Raw genomic sequence first — 17,537 nt, 5'->3', positions numbered from 1 at the left:
AAATTCACTTATCTCTCAAAATTTTCCTGACTTGCTAACTATGCAACAAGAATTGTTACAAATTCATTGAAGCTAGTCATTAACATTCCCACGGGAACAAATCTTGTACTGTGAAAGAAATTGATGATCTTCTGTTCGTAACACAACATTATACAGTACATCATTTGATAGATGAATACCTTGACTTTCTTTTAGTTATAGGTAATGTGTAATGAAACGTAAGAGAAAAACTATGAACGAATTGTGAAAGAGAGGGAGTGATAGGTGGGTGTGGCAGGAGGGGTCTGATTTTCTGTTCGATAGCTCTGTAACCAAACAAAATTGAAGGCTATAAAAATTATGGTTTGAGCAATAACGATTTTATAGAGAGTATTTTACCTTTTAATTTCATACTTTTTCGAGGGGTGATTAATAAAATATGGAAGATGACATGCTAAGAGAAAATGTGATTTCTTAAATATTCCCTTGTAGAATTAAGAACTTAAAACTTGTATACTATTAAAATATGTATTATTAGCTAAGATTTTTGCTATTCTAATTGGTATAACATAAACGAAAAATAGTTTAATAAAGTTTTGAATGTAAAACACTGAAACCTTGTGTCTTGCGCAGTAAATGATACACGGAGTGATAGGGATAAACACTTTAAATGAGTACAAAGACGTCACGTGGTCAGGCACATTGACTGAGCAGGTATTGAGAAAATTAATGCCCTGACCTTTGTACCATATTTCTTTCCTGACTCATTTCCTCCTACTTCTCTCCTATGACTACCATTGTTGTGATGTCTTTCTTTTAGATGCTTTTCTTACACCTTCTGTCTGTTTTATCTCTTGATGGTTTTTGGGCTTCTATAGGTTACCTTCTTCAATCATCCAACTGCCTTTGAGAAGAATATGTATTGTTTCTCTTTCAGAGTCCTCTTTTCATTACAGAGGATCCCACCAGGTGGCTGATGTTGTCTCTTAGGGTATACTTGCCCAAAATCTGCATCAAGCCAGGATAATGGGAAGTGCTCATGCCATCTGTCCTGGCTGTGCATGTGCCCACTGTGAGATAGGGTGTTCTGCAAGACCATTTGAGGTTTCGTCATGGTGTATATATCTATATTCACTCTATTTTTTTTATCCTGACTGTACCTGTTGCATGGACTATCAGAGAGGTGTTTCTGCCGACTTCTCTGGTTTGTGTTCTCTGGCTTTTAAAAATAGGGTTTAGTGGTCACCCAATGCACTGTCTCCAATAAAAGACTTTTCTGGACTAAAGGACCAATGAGGATCTGAGCACCTTCTTCAGGTCTCTCCAACACAAATTCCCCCTCCTTCTTTGAGTGGAGTAAGGGAGACCCTTGCTACTTATCGGTTCCTAGCTTCTGAGTTGGTGGATTATGGAGAATTTTCACTGATTGGTACCTAACTGCTGGGGCTAAAACAAAGAATGCTAATATGGTGAGAAGTAGCGCAAGGGTAATACGATTTGTGTAGTGTGGGTCACCCCACATATAACTCGGATACATCACTCATGCTACATGTACCCTCCTCCTGCAGCCTGAGCCTGTTCAATACAATTGAGGTGTGCACACAATAAATGACTATGCCCTCCTCCTGCAACCAGGGCATGTTCAGTAAAGTTAGGGTATGCATGCACTACATATGGATTGATGCTGCATAATACAGTTGAGAAGAGGTGAGCACTCACTATACAAAAACCAGTAAATATTTTGTCTCATGTGTCCTTGTCCTGCAGCCACTGTCTGTTCAGTAGAGTCCAGTTTACCACACTCAATACCAGTAGTCCTTACTACATAACAGATGTGCCCTCCTTCCACAGCTAGTTTAAGTCCTGTAGAGTCTGACAGTAGAGTTGAGGTGAGCACTTCATACACACATGTGATACATCTTTCACATGCACTTTTCCTGCAGCTCACGTTGGGCCCAAAGAGACTGACAGTCAAGTTGAGGTATATAAGAATCCATACTATATGTAATAAAGTGCCCTCCTATAACTGGAGTCATTCCTGTAGAGTTTGACAGTAGAGTTGAAGTGGGCATGGATACATATTGCAAGTGCCCTTCTCCCACAGCTAGTTTTGATCTGTGGAGTTTGATGGTAGAGTTGAGGTGAGCACCCAAGGTACAGTTTAGTGAGCCCTAACCACACTACACATAGTGGCTGTCTGATGACTTGTGAGCAAATACTTGGATGTCCATGTCCCATTTTTGTCCATCCCTGCAATACAACTTTGGCTTGTTTGCTTCTTCCCTTTCCTATATGATCGAAGAGTGTACCATGAGTGGATGAGATGAGATGCAGTCTCCCATTGGGTGTCACGTCCAAAGGGCATCTCTAGGATACTTTCTGAAGGGTGCACATCTACATTAATTTTGCTCTGGTCCCTACACCATATCAAAATAAGAGTTCTAGATAATCTGTGTCAAGAGGGTGAGCTATCGTCTAAGAAGTTAGCATTTTCTTTATCTGAAAATGTGTTTTCGATAGGTACTCACCTCTTGACATTCCCACCCATCTCTCCATTTCTTGTGCACATTTTCTTACTTGCCTTGTCAAAGAATGAAGATTTATGAGTGCAATTGCATAGGGCGAGTTAGTGCACATGGAAGTGTAATGCCCTCCTATTGGTGGAGAGTTTTAGTCACATGATTACGTTATTATGCAGTAGTGCAACTCGTAAAATCAGGTGGGAGTTGCCTCAAGACTAATGGCATGCAAATTTCTTTGGTAGATGCTAACCTGCGTGAAATAGTGAGTATCTATTGAAAATACTACTTCAGGTAAGGAAAATGCTAGTGTTACTTCTCATTAAATTTGCTACTTGGCAGTGTCTTTGGTTTCCCATATTTGATACCTATTAGATGGCATCTTACAAGTCTATGTGGATGAATCAAAATACATTTCTACACTTCCATTTACATAATATTGCTGTCTTTTTAGCTTCAGGATTGTGTTTGCTGCCTGTGGTTGTTCTCCATGGCAGGTGGAATTCATAGCAGGTGAGTTATTCTCTATTAAATTCTTATTTACTGCTTGGGCCCACATCTGTATTAAGTATGGTGACCAGATTTCTATTCAATCCAATGCACCCCTGTTAACAATTACACAGGTGTCTGTAGTTGAGTATACATCCTTCTGGTTGTTTTTAAGTATAGTCTATATAAGGCTCCACTCATTCTCATCTGAATCCTGTTCTTCAGATATTTCTGAATTCTTTCCAACTCTGCTTGTCCATGTCTATGTTCTGGTTATTACTTTCCTGATTTGTAATCTATATTTTTTGTATGATATGAACTCTCTCATCTCCCTCCTCTTCTTCAGTATGGCTTTTATTATTTCAGAGGTCTACCCTATTTGAATTTTACAATTTCATCATTAAAATTAATTTTCAGATGGGTACTTATTCCTGAAATACATTCCCATCCACCACCCCACAATTGGATGATATGCGAAGTTTTCCATCATGACTCTAAATTAGAAATCTGAATTATGGCAAGAAAGCAGTGTTTAGTTAAGATCTCCTTATACATTTGATATAATTCACATGGAATGTGAAAAATGGGAGAATTACAAGTAGGTTAACATGTGTTTTGCATTGCATTAAGGACATTAAGAACTTTGAGTCACATGTTTGTTGCCAGTACAAGAGTGACTCATCAAAGTAAGTGTCTGTTTGAAATTCATTTTAATTTCAAAAATGTAAACTTCACCTGTTTTACACAAGCTGTAATTCATCAGTGAACTCAACTGTGTATAAAAAGTATAGGTGATAGTGCATTTTTTCTTCAATTTTGAAATTTATTTCTAAGATGTATTCATAAACCATTATTAAGTTTGTTAGATAATTTTAGTTATAAAGTTTAATCATTTCAAGTACAAGTCCTATGTACAAAATAAAACTTACATTAAATTGCATGTCTAGCTCAAAGTACTAAAAACACACAATATCTTATGTAATTTGCACAACTAGATTCTCTCCAGTTTCATTGCAGTTATTTCATCAAAGCACACATATAAATGTAGGTTATTTATTTGATTGTGATATTACATGCTGATCATTTTTTAAATAAAATGAAAGCTACATAAACATCTTACTCTAAAAGATATAACTATTTCTTACACAAAGAAGAGATATGATGGAACAGTGAATGGTAGACATAAACAACTAGTGCTGATTACAAGCGCACTTGAACTTTCAGAATATGAATATGGTGCTCTGCTGATGTACATGAATATACCTGTATTAAATTTTGTTGTTAATTTGTTTTTCACAGGCTTAATTTATCATTAAAAGTAGACTTTATCAATTTATATGAAGTGCAGAAATAGGAAGAAACTAAAGGCAGCATATACAAGTATATAGGTATATTAGTATCTTAAAGGCAGTTTTCCTAATTGTTAAAATAAACACTTGACATTGCAGCCTTCATTTATTTGAATTTCTTTTTTAATGGAGTAACTTATCATAGACTCACATTTTCAGTATATATATATCATTTATTTTGCTGACACCCAAAAAATAAAAAATAGTTGCACATACACTGAGGTTTTAACCAATTTTATGAAGGAGAATTGGTTTTATAATAACGTGTCCAGGGCATAGCATTAATTTTCTACATATATGGTTTGATACAACATTTATTCATTTTAGTAAAAAAAAAGTAATAGTCAGACCACAAAAATGGTGATAGGACTTCTGTGAATGCATTAATGAGGCTTTGTTTTCTCTAGATATCTGTTTTATTTGCTATAATTTATTACAGAACATCTTAAAAATTAGAAATTTTGATTTTAGGTTTATTTCAGCACACACACAGAATGAAAAAAATGGAATTTGTGAATTTCCTGGATATTTAATGAGCATAATATAGCACTCATGATTCCCTAGAAATAAATTCCCTAGAGTTTTGAACAAAAGAGAGCCAGTTTGGGACTTGTTAGTTTAATATAAGTGTGTTTTACTAGTTGTAGCTAATGTCTGTTTCTCAATCTTCGTTACCATTGTGAGATGTAATTGTCTGTATATAAGCTTTGAGAAGTTATAGGTTAGAGCTAATAACAGCTAATGAAAGCTTTTTTTCTGTTCTCTTCAACTGTGTAAGCCATTGAGGCTTCCAGTTCAGAAGAGGCTTGCATAGAGATTGTAACAAAGTAATAAAAGCTTAGTTTGGTGATGTTTGTGAACAACTTCTATCACAGTTACAATCTTGGAATAATATGAAGTAGGCAAAGTTTGGTAACTTTTCACTTGACCATATTAAGCTTCATTTTGCTGAAAAGACTGCTGTTTGTTAAAATGTATATACAGTAGGCATTTTTGGCTTAAGAACTGTTTGAATGGCAAATAGTCATAGAAATGTAAAAAAATTTATATGAATTAATATAAAATGGATTAAAACATATTATATATATTAATTGAAACCCTTGATTAGAAAACATTCAGCTTGCTAATAGTATTGATACTTTTTATTAAGTTAAAATATTTATTTTACTGGATGTGGTGTTTTTTGAATCAAAACAAAGAAAAAATGTTCAGTTTTATACAACAAAACTATTGAAAAGCTTTATAAGAATCTAGAAGGACGTAAAAATCATTTGTTGAAATCTATAACAAAGATAAGCATTTTTAATGACTTCTTAAAAAATGTATCACAATGAATGTCACATATAAAAATAAGATATTTTGCAGAAGCTTCATAATCTCTACAAAGTTCTTCTCAATTTTCAAGCTATTTTATCAAGCAGTCTTGTTTTGCAATCCAATAAAATAACCCATAAAATAGGTACAGAAAATTGATGCACCTAGACATTTAAGAGATTAAAATGGGAAAAATTTTATCTTGGAAGTGGGGTTGGATATCAGTATAAAATAAAATGTGCCTTGTTTGATTCATGTGCATGTTGCCAATTAAAGCTGAGCCTTTAGAAGATAATTGATTTATACTGTTGTGGTTTTATGTACACTGTTTTTGAAAATATACAAGTATTTTGCTGTTTTCCTGCAGTGATTAGAATGTGTTTATTTTCCAGGAAAGGCTCTTCCAGTACACTGTGTGGTGGAGCAGGCTCCTGCTCAGTACAGTAGCACATCCGGTGATTCAACCCAGCTGTCAGTAGAACTAGACAGTTATGCCATTATCCCCATCAGTACATTATTTACTGAAGTTGTTCAGATGGCTCTTGTTAAGCTGGGCTACTCAGCATCAGAAGCTGTTGGAGCTAAAGGTAATAGTTTTGTCCCACTCGTTATTTATATTCTTGCAACAAATGTTTTTAATACTTGCAGTTTGAAACAAGTGTAATTTTGCTAGTTCTTCAATGTTAAAGGTGTAGTTTTGATTTATTTTTGTCACTGAAACCTTTCTACTGTTTTCAGAAAGTCAAGTTAACATCTAAATCGCATAGTGATTGGTTGATTTTTTTTAACCACTACTTAACTACAAACAGAATAACCAGCATGCATGTAGTGCATAAAATTATGAAGAAATGTTGCTGTAACAATAATCATCTGACTTATTGAATTTATTATTAAGAATCCATTTCTGAAAACAAAAAAAAAACAAAAAAAAAAGTGGTAAGTCAGTCTCAAAGCTTGTTCTGTTGTCCTCTGGTTTATCCAGTGGTTGGAGTAGTTATATGGTTATTGTAACTGCAAAAAATAACAACTCTGGTCTCATACTGTTGGATCATTTTATTTGTAAAATTCATTGATTGTGAAATAGACTGTATATGTGGGCATGTCATTGAGCATGGTGAAATAGTTATTCTCTAATATTGAATCTACATAATCAGTAATGGATACATGAGTTTAATTACATTTTTGATACATAATACAGTAATTATCATTTATGAACACACATCATTCATTATAACTATTTACACATTTCGGTGTAAAATGGGTTGATGTATGTAGAACTATTAAATTAATTTTAGCTTCAGTACATATGTTGTTAATTTCTATTATTTTTTAAAACTTTTGTGTAATTATCTTTTCTATAATGTTGCACTATAACACATGAAGTAAAACATTTAAGATGCTTACAAACTATTCATTCCATTAATTATTAATAGGAGATTGAATCAGCACTATAAAACAATAATGAATTAAATATGTCATTACTGTTATTGGTCTAGGTTGTCAACTTCTTGTCAGAGCAGATAATGTCTGTGGCAGTAGCACCCAAATGCATTTGGGACATCCCATCTATCAGACAAAATCCAAATGTCGACGTTAATCTAGTCAGCCATCATGGAAAATCAAATAATTCAAATAAGGGTACAAAGCTGAGTGCTTACACCCACAAAGTCTTAGCTTCTACTGCCTTTCACTGTCTATAGCCAGTTGTAGGAAGGCAGTTACCTTTAAATTTCTTGTAGTAGAAATGAAACCACCCTGATATTTCTACTAATTAAACTCCCAACCTCCACCCTTACAAAAAGATATTAAATAGAACTATAAACCCTACCTTAAAAGTTGTTATATAGTTTTTACTCCCAACCTCCTCCCTTTCTCTTGAAGATTTATTCAAGTATAACATGGGAATGCTGATACTAGACCAGCTACTCGAAGTTAGTCTTTTCGTCCCAGTATACTGAATAAAATGTATTTTTAAAAATTACTCCTAGCTACTTATAAATCAAAGTAATTAATGCCCTCTTTATTTTATTTATTTTTATAATGCATTTTCCTTAATCGATAATTTAGTTTCTAAAATATTTTTGTATTTTTTTAAAAATAGAGTAAGGTATTTCTTTAATTGCCCATCTTTATAGCTGTTATCTTTCAGTTTATTTTTTAATAACAGAACATTATCCATAAAGTTATTTCAGACTATTAAAAACTTTTTTAGTTGAGATATAATAATAATACCTTTTAGCATGATACACTGAGTAATACTGTTTGGTGTGTGTAGACCAAGGATGGGAAAATTAAATTATCTTCTTTTATCAAAAATAGTCAACTGCACTGTGCCTTCTGTAAAAGTAATGTCAAAATCTAAATAATTATCATGGACCTCATTATTATTATTACCTTTTTCTGTTGCAAGTTCTGTTGGATATATTAAGTTTTGTGTAAAATTCATATTGTTTATAGATATTAAATCATCTATGTAACAGAAAGTGTAAATGTATAAGTTAGGATTTAAAGTCTGCTTCATAAATGAGTTTTCATAAAAGAACATATACAGGTTTGCCATATTTGAAGAGAAGTTAGTTTCCATTGGAATACCCACTGTTTGCTTATATACTTATTTGTTTAAAATAATGTAATTGTTAGAAGTACAGAAATGGAGTATATTTTTACACTGAATTCTAGTACATTTAAATTTGGATATAGTTATTTCATTATTTATAAAATTATCAAACAAATCATTGGAAACTCTGACCAAATCTTTTAGGTCTATTTTAGTATACAATGTAGTAAAGTTGTATATAAAAGTAGAACAGGCAGTTTTTGAAGAATTTAAATTATTTAAACATTCTAAAACTGAAATAATATTTCTAATAATACAAAAATAATTATTCTTGTAATTTAAAGACTGTGTTTTTATATTTCCAAACAAGACATCTAGAATATTTTTAAGTATTATGAAGACAGACTTAATAACTGCATTTAAAGAATTAGAAATAAATCTGAACTTCATGGGTTTTTTATTCAGTTTTGGAATTGCTTATAAAAATGGTAAATTCTTACAAGAATAATTTGTATGGATATTCATTTTTTAATGGCCTTCTATAAATGAGTAAGTTAGTAAAAGTACTTGTATTATTAATTTCATAAAGTAAAATTTGTTCTTATAATTTTTTTCCACACAAAACCAAAATTACAACCAGCTTTATCAATCATGGTAATAACAAATTGTTTTTGTTTTGTTTTTAAAGACATTTAAAGAAATATCTAACTTATATTTAGATAAGTATATGGTTTTTAATCGATTCTTTATAGAATTAATAAAATATAATTTCCATTCAAAATGTGGCAGGATTGTTTGCTTATTTTAAGAATATAATTATCAATATTTTTCTCTAGGTCTTTTCAGATTTCACATTTTTTGTGCATTTTATAATTCTTTGTTTAGTATCTTTCTTTAATATTGATCGTTATTCTTTATCTTTGACAACTTCTGAGTTTCCTGTAACTATATAATTATGAGAGGTATATTTACAAACACTATTATTACAGTTACAAGGTAAATTGTCAACTTCTATATGATTAAGTTCTTCAATGAATTTTTATAGTTAAAGAGAATAGGTCCTATAGGTTTATTATGTTTAGGTTAAAACAGTTTTATAGGAAAAATGTCTTCTTGAATACTTTTATGGATCAGGTAAGGTAAATATAAATCATCATAAACTTTATGTTACAAATTAATTACTATATAAAATTTTTACTTTACTGAAAGGACTATAGGTATACAATTCCATTTTAACCTAAATTTAATTAGATCTATAATTAAGTCTTTAACATGGATATTTTTTAAATCAGAGTTCAGCAGATACTTTGATAAATATTTGAGTTTTGCATTTGTTAATTCAAATACTTGTTTAACCAGTTTAACAGTTCTGTCAAGAAGAGAATCCAAATTTTTACAAAAACTTTCGAAATCAATCCATTTTTTTCTATTTTTACCTTTACCCTTATTTTCATTTTGTTTATTGCTGCAAATGTTTATTTAAAATACATTTCTGATACAGGAATCTTCACTTATAACTTCAGCAGTTTCATTTTGAAAGTCCTGATTTAATCCATAAGGGTAAATCAGTATTGTAGATTTTTTCACATATAGTAATTTTTATATTATTAAATGAATGTTTATTAAAATGATTTATTTCAATCAACTGAGAAAACCCTTATTACTTTGCAATCTATGTAGGTTAATCCTTAGATGTAAAGGATTAGTTGTTTGTCGTACATATTTAAGGCTGCATATATCATAGGTTAATAAATAAATTACATTATCTACTGTACATAGTGGTACATTTTGTCATACATGTTGAAAATCCATGCCTGGTGTACAGTTTAAAAAGGGGAACCTTTGCAAATAAATTTTTAATATGTAGCATATTTGAATTAACTGGTTAATAGCTAACTAGGATAACAGAATATTCCTAAAATAGGAAACAAGTGAAAAGGGTGATAAAATCAACACCTCAACATAATTTTCCATTAAGTAAACAGATAAATAGCTTACAAACTATTGATTACAATAATTGTTTATAGGCAATTGAATCAGCACTATAACCCTTTAACCCCAGGTATCCTTTACTATGCATGACAGAAAGTTTTAGTGTCTTACATTCAAAATCTTATTAAACTATTTTTTGTTTGTTACACTAGTTAGTATACCATAATTTCATACCTAATAATCCATATTTTAATAGTATATAAGTTTTAAGTTCCTAATTCTACAAGGCAATATTATAAAACATCCTGAATTTCCCCTTGTGTGACACTCGTGACATTTTCTCTAGGCATCTTATCTTCTTTATTTTATCCACCACCCCTTGAAAAGTATAAAATTAAACATAAATTACTCTGTCATCACTGCTTAAACAAGCTATAATTATTATAGCCAGAAAAATTTTGTGGGATAGGGAAAATTGCCTGCTTTTTGCATGTTATTAGTCTACGTTCTTTGGTGAATTATTCAATTAAGTAAAACTTTTTTAATGCAGTATTACAATTAGTATAAAATATGTAGGCTCACATTTTATCGACAATGAACAACAAGAAAAAAGAAGATTGCATAATTTATTTATTGTTTTTAATGTTTATTCTTTATCTTTTATTATAAAAGTAACTAAAGTGTAAAAAGAGGATCTTTTCATGTTAGTTAAGATTAGATTAGGTAAAATAAATAATAATTATATTATAGTAAAAATGTTTCAAGAGGCACGAATGCAAGCAGCATGTAACTAATGTATTTTGACAGCGTAACGTGAGCTGCACATGCTCCAAATGATTTACAACTTATGGTACAGATAATAGTTAGACATGGTTCAAAGAGCAATCAAAGTGCAATAAAACAATAAAAGTTAATTATAAATAGATGTATTCTGTTACAAGCTTAAAGCTACTTAGGATAAACTGATGTAGTTTCATTTTTACAATTTGAAGTCATTCTAGAAAGAAAGAAAGGGTAATTTAGTTTGAATTTTGTCTGATAGATGGGGATATCCCCAATGCATTTGGGTGCTATTGCCACAGACATTATCCACTATGACAGTAAGTTGAGAACATGGACCGATAACGCAATCTTTAATTCATTATTGTTTTATCTCTGTCAACATGGGGTCGGTCAACACGTGACCTCGTATATATACACACAAACACACACACAATTAAATGGAATACAATGTTAAAATCATTACACAATAAATAGTTATTAAAACAATGTAGTGATTTTAACATTGTATTCCTTTAAATTGTATATCTATATGTTTTACACAAGTGTCATTTTAAATTACTTATTGACACTCAACTTGGGCAGAGCACAGGTAGCCTATTATGTAGTTTAGCAGCTGAAAAAAATAAATTAATTGGAAAAACTAAATAGTTGAATATCTTGCTTTTTTGAATAACAACTGAGGAGCCTACTCACCTACATCAAATAGAATGAAATTATTTAAAACCCATTAAAAAATGAAGTAGGTTTTGCAAGTAGTTTGAAAATTTTATGACTTCATTATCAGTCATAGTAAAAAAGGCTGTTTTCATTCATGCGCTTTCTATCAATACTAAAACTTTTACAATAGGGTTTGTGCGAAGGATCATTTTTAACCCTATTTCTATGAGTAAGTCAAAGTGCAAATGTCACAACCTTTTACAGAGTTACGTTCAAAATTTAATTAATGTACTTTACCATCAATGTATACGAGTAAACTTGACATAAAAACATGTGTACTAAATCAAATTTTAATATTATATAAGTTTGTATTCCAAAACATACTAACCTCTTCTTCCACTTACAGCTATTACTCTACTGCCAGGGTTTCTTCCTTTGTCGATCTAAGCATTAGTCTGATTTTTTTTTTCTCGCTTGCTACAGTCTTTTATATCCCACTCAGTTTCCCTTGGCGATATTTATATCACGACCCTCTCCACCTACGTTGATGTGCCCTCTGTCCTGGTACTGTATATATATACACCTCCTTCAGATAATGTTATCGAGAAGCGAGCCAGGTCTCTCCTCCTATCCCACCTCTGATATCTAGCGTCGCACAACAATCGGGGGGAGGGGGGATCTCACTCTTGGTTGAGACTCCCAGTGGCCTTATTTGTAGTGAGATGGAGACATAGTTACGAATCTGTGGTGGTCCTCCACTGGGTTCTGAGTCTGCAATTGAGGGCAATTGTTTACATTCTACAGAGAATTTCGCTTTGATTTTTAGTGTACCTTCTTTTAGTTTGTTGGCTTTTCACTCCCCCTGTAAGACAGTGGTGAGTTTACAAGCTTACAGCGCTGGGTTTCGATTCCCTATGGTGGACGTGATGGATGACCCAATGTTGCTTTGCTCTAACAAGACAAATTTACCTCACAAAATGCTGTTCCAATCAACAATAATGAAAATGGTCTTTAAATGATGCTAATTCTTCTGAGGTTTTATTCCTGTCAGTTGTTGGGCCTATGGAGACAGGAGATTGGTGTTCAGTCATCGATTATTTTTATCTAGATTCTCCTAGATGCCTAGATTCTTTAAAGTTCACAAGTTACTCATTCCTCAATCTGAGTTGGCTTTTTTTTTTACTGGAAATGTAGATGTCCAAGTTTGCTGTAGTTGGCTCCTATCTCCACTGTGTCATAGTGGTGGAGTCCCACCACTATCAACATTTGTTGTGTATAGGAGTCAGGTGCTGCAGTTCTAGGTTTTTACGTTCAAACTCATGTTGGCTTCACATGGGTTCTGCTGTATCATACAAGTTTTTACTTGTCACCTCCATTCCATCATACTGTACACACGCCATTTCGTCAATTGTCAGATTATCACATCCTATTTCTACTTTCAGAAACAACTAAGGCAGGCTTCCTTTTCGCTGCTCAAATCTTGCTCCAATTCAATATGTCATCGATCTGGATATTTTTATTTTTCATCTCATTTCTCAATCGGGCTCAGCTTACTCCCATCTGGCTCAAAGCTATGGAATAGGATACCACACTCTTACCTCTCCTTCTCCCACTGCACAGATAATTTTTTTCTCTTCTGGGAATGTGGGCATCACTTGAATCTTTTGTACCTTGGAATGAGGACTCAAGATATCCTTCAAATGGTCTTTCTTCAACCAAGAGATCATAAACATTGATTCACTGGTTCCCCAGTTTTCATTCTCAGATCTTGAAGGGTTGTTGAGTCGAGACACTACTATGATATGGGTTCCCTTACCACCACCTCATCCATCTCTTCATTTATGTTTTGCTTCAGGGATGGGGTGCATATACTAGCAGTCAGGAATTTTAGTTTCTATGCACAGGTGAAGAAGATTCCCTTCACAATGTTTAAATCCTTCTTGCTATTCAGAATAGATAGTGCATCATAAGGTTCTGTTGGATTGGCTCTCATTTTGCAACTCAGATTGGTGGATTAGTCTCTTATTAGTTCACCCAACTTCAAACAATTTGGTCTCCAGTATCTCTTCTTCAGGACAGGATGGAATTACTAAGCCTTTACTCTGCTTCATATCTTACCCAGGGTACTAAATATGATTTGTTTCACCCCATTGTCAAGAATTGTTTATAGCATCAGATTGGCTGCTAAACCTTGGTTTCTGATTCTGCAGTACCTTCCAGTGTGTCCAACTCTTCTACTTCTTCTTAGGCTATCTCCGTGAAGACAGCCATGATCTGATATGGTACACCCAGCTATCCAGAAGCTCAAGCTTCAGACATAGAGGTTATGCAGTCTTTTGCACAGCATCAGGGTTTAATTTCAAAGGTTGCCATGTATTTGTCTCAGTTTTTGCATAGTCCAAAATGAACATTTATCAACAGAAATGACAAGCATATCAGCAACAGTGTATTGAGAGGAGATTGAACCCATTTCATTCAGTGCCAACCATAACTCGTTTTTTGACCTGGTTCTTTGGCGGAGGTTTTTGCATCTTCCACAATCCCCTACTTAAGACAGCTTTATCGACTACCATTTGATTATCGCAACTACTATGATATAGGTTCCTTTACTACCACCTTGTCTAGAGTTCCATCTTTTCACAAATGCCTTGCTTCATAGATGGGGTGCATATACAACAGTCAGGGATTCCAGGATCTATGCACAGAGAAAGAGACTTCCATACACAATGTTTTAGTCCTTCTTGCTCTTCAACAGGCAATGAATGCCTCCTGATCTGGGCTTATTAGGTGAAAATTTTTTGGCTTCACTCTCATTAGGTCACCTAACTACTACCAATTTGGTCTCCAGTACCTCATGTTAGGACTTTGGCAATGGATGCAATCTGTCAGGACAGGATGGAATTACAACTCCAAGCCTTTTATTCCCTTCATGTGTTATGCAGAATCCTAAATATGATTTGTTCCAACCCATTGTTTAGTTCTATTGATTACACCAGATTGGCTATTTCACCATTGTTTTGCTTCTGCAGTACATCCCCGAGTGTTCACCTCTTCCACTTTTTCAGTTGTCTCTGGGGAGGTAACCATGATCTCTCTTCGTACACCTAGCTATCCAGAAGCTCAAGTTTCAAGCATAGAGATTATGCAGTGTCGCACAGCATCTGAGTTTAATGTTTAAGGTTGCCATTTATCTGTCTCAATTTTTGCATACACTGAGAAGAACATTTGTCAATGGAAATGACACGCATATCAGCAATAGTGTATTCAGAGGAGTTTGAACCAATTTTGGGCAGAAGTGCCAACCATAACTTGTTTATTGACCTGGTTCTTTTGCAGAGGTTTCTGCATCTTCCACAGTTGTCTTGTGTAAGGCCACCTTAATGACTACTGTTCCATTATCGCAACTACATAATTTTTTAGTTCCCAGTACTCTACAGACTTGTCAATTAGATTTGGGTCCTTTGTCCCAAATGACTATTCCAGTTACCTAACAGGTATATTAAGATTATAGTACAGGCTCTTTCTCAACACCTATTTCTGTCCTGACTTCTATATGCCATGTATCCCCTTTACCTGAAGGTTTATTTTTCGTGGCTGCTGACCTACAGACATCACCGTTTAGAGTGATTTGCAGTGTTTGTCCACAGACTGCTTTTTCATTCTCTCAACATCCTCAGACCAGTTCTTCTTACCCAAGACATTGTCAGACAGGAAAAGGGTTAAAGTCCTTTTCACCTATTCATCTGATCACTATTTCTCACATTTTTGTCCAATCAGATTTCGATCATAGTCATGTTCAGTGATGGTCTTGAAGGTTTTATTGCCTGTTCTAATGCCTTTAGAGATACTAGACAATGATTTTTCCTCTTGGTTCTGTTGGAAGGAGAGGATTCTTCAGCAAGTCACATCTAATCAGATTTGTCACATTTCTATGCTCTTTGCTGCTTAGTCAAATTTCCCGCTGGAGGTCACTGTGTGGACTGGTATGTGGACTTCCCCCAATACTTTTATATCACATTATTTGCCTGATCTGGCAGTCTCTCTATCTGAGGATTTTTACCTACCCCCTGTAGCTGTCTTAAACATTTCAGCTAGATTATACAGAGGAGTGAGTCTTATCAGTGCTACCTCTCAGGGTCCCTTACCTTGTTTTCACAGGATTCCACTCTGTGACGAGTGTTGCCCAGGCAGGTGTGCTTTTATCAAACCAATTCTGCACTAGCAACCAATAATTCAGTATACTTTATACAGGTTGCAATAGACTATAGAAATGAGGTGTTCCATAAGACCACCTAGGAGCTGACTGGGTGGTATTACTGTACTATGCTGGACTATCACAAGTAAAGCGTAAGGGGATCCTGCCCATCCTCGGCAATCAGGGTTGGTTTGATTTTAAAAATTTTGAGAACTTGTAATGTATCCAGAGCACTGTTCCTTAGGTCTCCCTAACACACATTATCCCCCAGATTCTACTAGTAGAGCTAGGGAGTCCTTTGCACACCTGGAGTGGTGGACAGAGGCTTTTCCTCCAGAGTGTTAAAGTGAATTCCTCTCCTCTTGAAGAAGAGGGTGAAGTTGGGGGCTCTCCTATCTGGGTCCCAGATGTTGATAGGAGTGGCACGAGCCTACTTGTAATACAGGTTCAGATTTGATGCTCCACTATGGTGTGCATGGCCCTTCTGTTAGATCAATATATATTCAGTACATTTTTCATGGAAGAGGGTCCACTATCTTCTCATAATTCTGAACGTGGAGTGGTCTCATCTTGGGTCCTTGGTTGGGCACAGTTGTTCCTCATCCTCCCCATAATTCTGGTGGCAATTAGAATGTACTTTGCCCACACAGTTGGGAGTGAGGATGAGTGTTCATAATTCCAGACCAGATGAGTTCTGTTTCCTTTGGTTGAGTAGGGCATACACAATGCTATCATTCCAAGCCTCGGGTGTTGTCTTTCGGACTTCTTCAGGTTGAGGAGAAGGTTTGCCCACTTCAGTATTGCTTGCTTTCTTATCATGATTCTGATGGCTTGGAATACATCACTCTAAAGCTACAGGTTAGGATCCACTCATAAGTATATATATATAATGTTGCAGTCCAGTTGTCCTAGCCACTGATGTGGGATATAGGGACCAAGACCCCTTAATTCCAACACTGATTAGTGAAACCTAGGCTATCTGGTTGAGGCTGGCCTATAGTGATGATCACTCATATACAATTCCACCCATGATACAGGATTAATTTCAGGGTGACAAGCATTCCTGTTCTGGATGTAGTGCGGTTCCCCCAATAGGGTGCCAATCTTCTATTGACACACCCATCACCTATGCAGATGCTTTCTGTATGAATAACACCCTCACAGGCCCCTCCACCTTCTCATTGTGGGATTTTAGCTGTAAGTGGTAGCGGAGGTATGTATGTATTGGAAGTTAACATTTTCCTAAATTGAAAATGTATTTCCAATAATACTTACCTCTCATCCTTCACACTCTCCCACTCTTCCTCCCCACTAAGAGCCACTGTTAATGACAGGGATGGAGTCAGTCTTGAAAAGGTTATAACGTTATCTGAAGGAGGTGCTTATATACAGTACCAGTATAAAGGGCACATTGACATGGGTAGAGAGTGTCATGAGACAAATATCATGAAGAGCAGTTAAGTGGGGTATAAAAGACTGAAGCAAACGAGAAAAAATCAGATCCATGCTTAGATGGGCAAAGGAAGAAACCCTGATAGGCAAGTGATAGTTATAAGTGTGAGAGGATGCAAGTATTATTGGAAATACATTTTCAATTTAGGAAAATGTTAATCATTGGCTGCATTTTATTGATGATATGAGACTTGGAAATGATGGCTTGAACATCTTAACTCTTTCAACCTGGGCTTGGTCCTTGGGACCGACCTCATAACCATTTTGTGCTTGTTAAAGTTTTCATGGTATAACTTTTTAATTAGTAAGCG

The 17,537-nt window shown here is 34.4% G+C and overlaps 2 protein-coding genes across 5 annotated transcripts in view; one reads left to right on the top strand and one right to left on the bottom strand.

Annotated features, from left to right (window-relative positions):
* The window catches only part of LOC106459322, a 124,490-nt gene that overhangs the window by 37,254 nt on the left and 69,699 nt on the right, over positions 1-17,537 (top strand). For all 4 annotated transcript variants that reach the window (XM_022385987.1, XM_022385972.1, XM_022385966.1 and 1 more), the window contains exon 3: positions 6,043-6,237. In XM_022385987.1, the coding sequence (XP_022241695.1) occupies positions 6,043-6,237 (195 nt within the window). The remainder of the gene's footprint in view (positions 1-6,042; positions 6,238-17,537) is intronic.
* LOC111085783 (battenin-like) overlaps positions 9,223-17,537 on the bottom strand; it is an 18,960-nt gene continuing 10,645 nt past the window's right edge. Inside the window, exon 4 of the transcript XR_002610577.1 lies at positions 9,223-9,233. The gene's annotated coding sequence lies outside the window, so the exon portion shown is untranslated. The remainder of the gene's footprint in view (positions 9,234-17,537) is intronic.

This window comes from Limulus polyphemus, unplaced genomic scaffold (genome assembly GCF_000517525.1).
Source record: "Limulus polyphemus unplaced genomic scaffold, Limulus_polyphemus-2.1.2 Scaffold27, whole genome shotgun sequence".
Taxonomy (NCBI): domain Eukaryota; kingdom Metazoa; phylum Arthropoda; class Merostomata; order Xiphosura; family Limulidae; genus Limulus; species Limulus polyphemus.
This window is presented reverse-complemented; position numbering and strand designations above follow the sequence as displayed.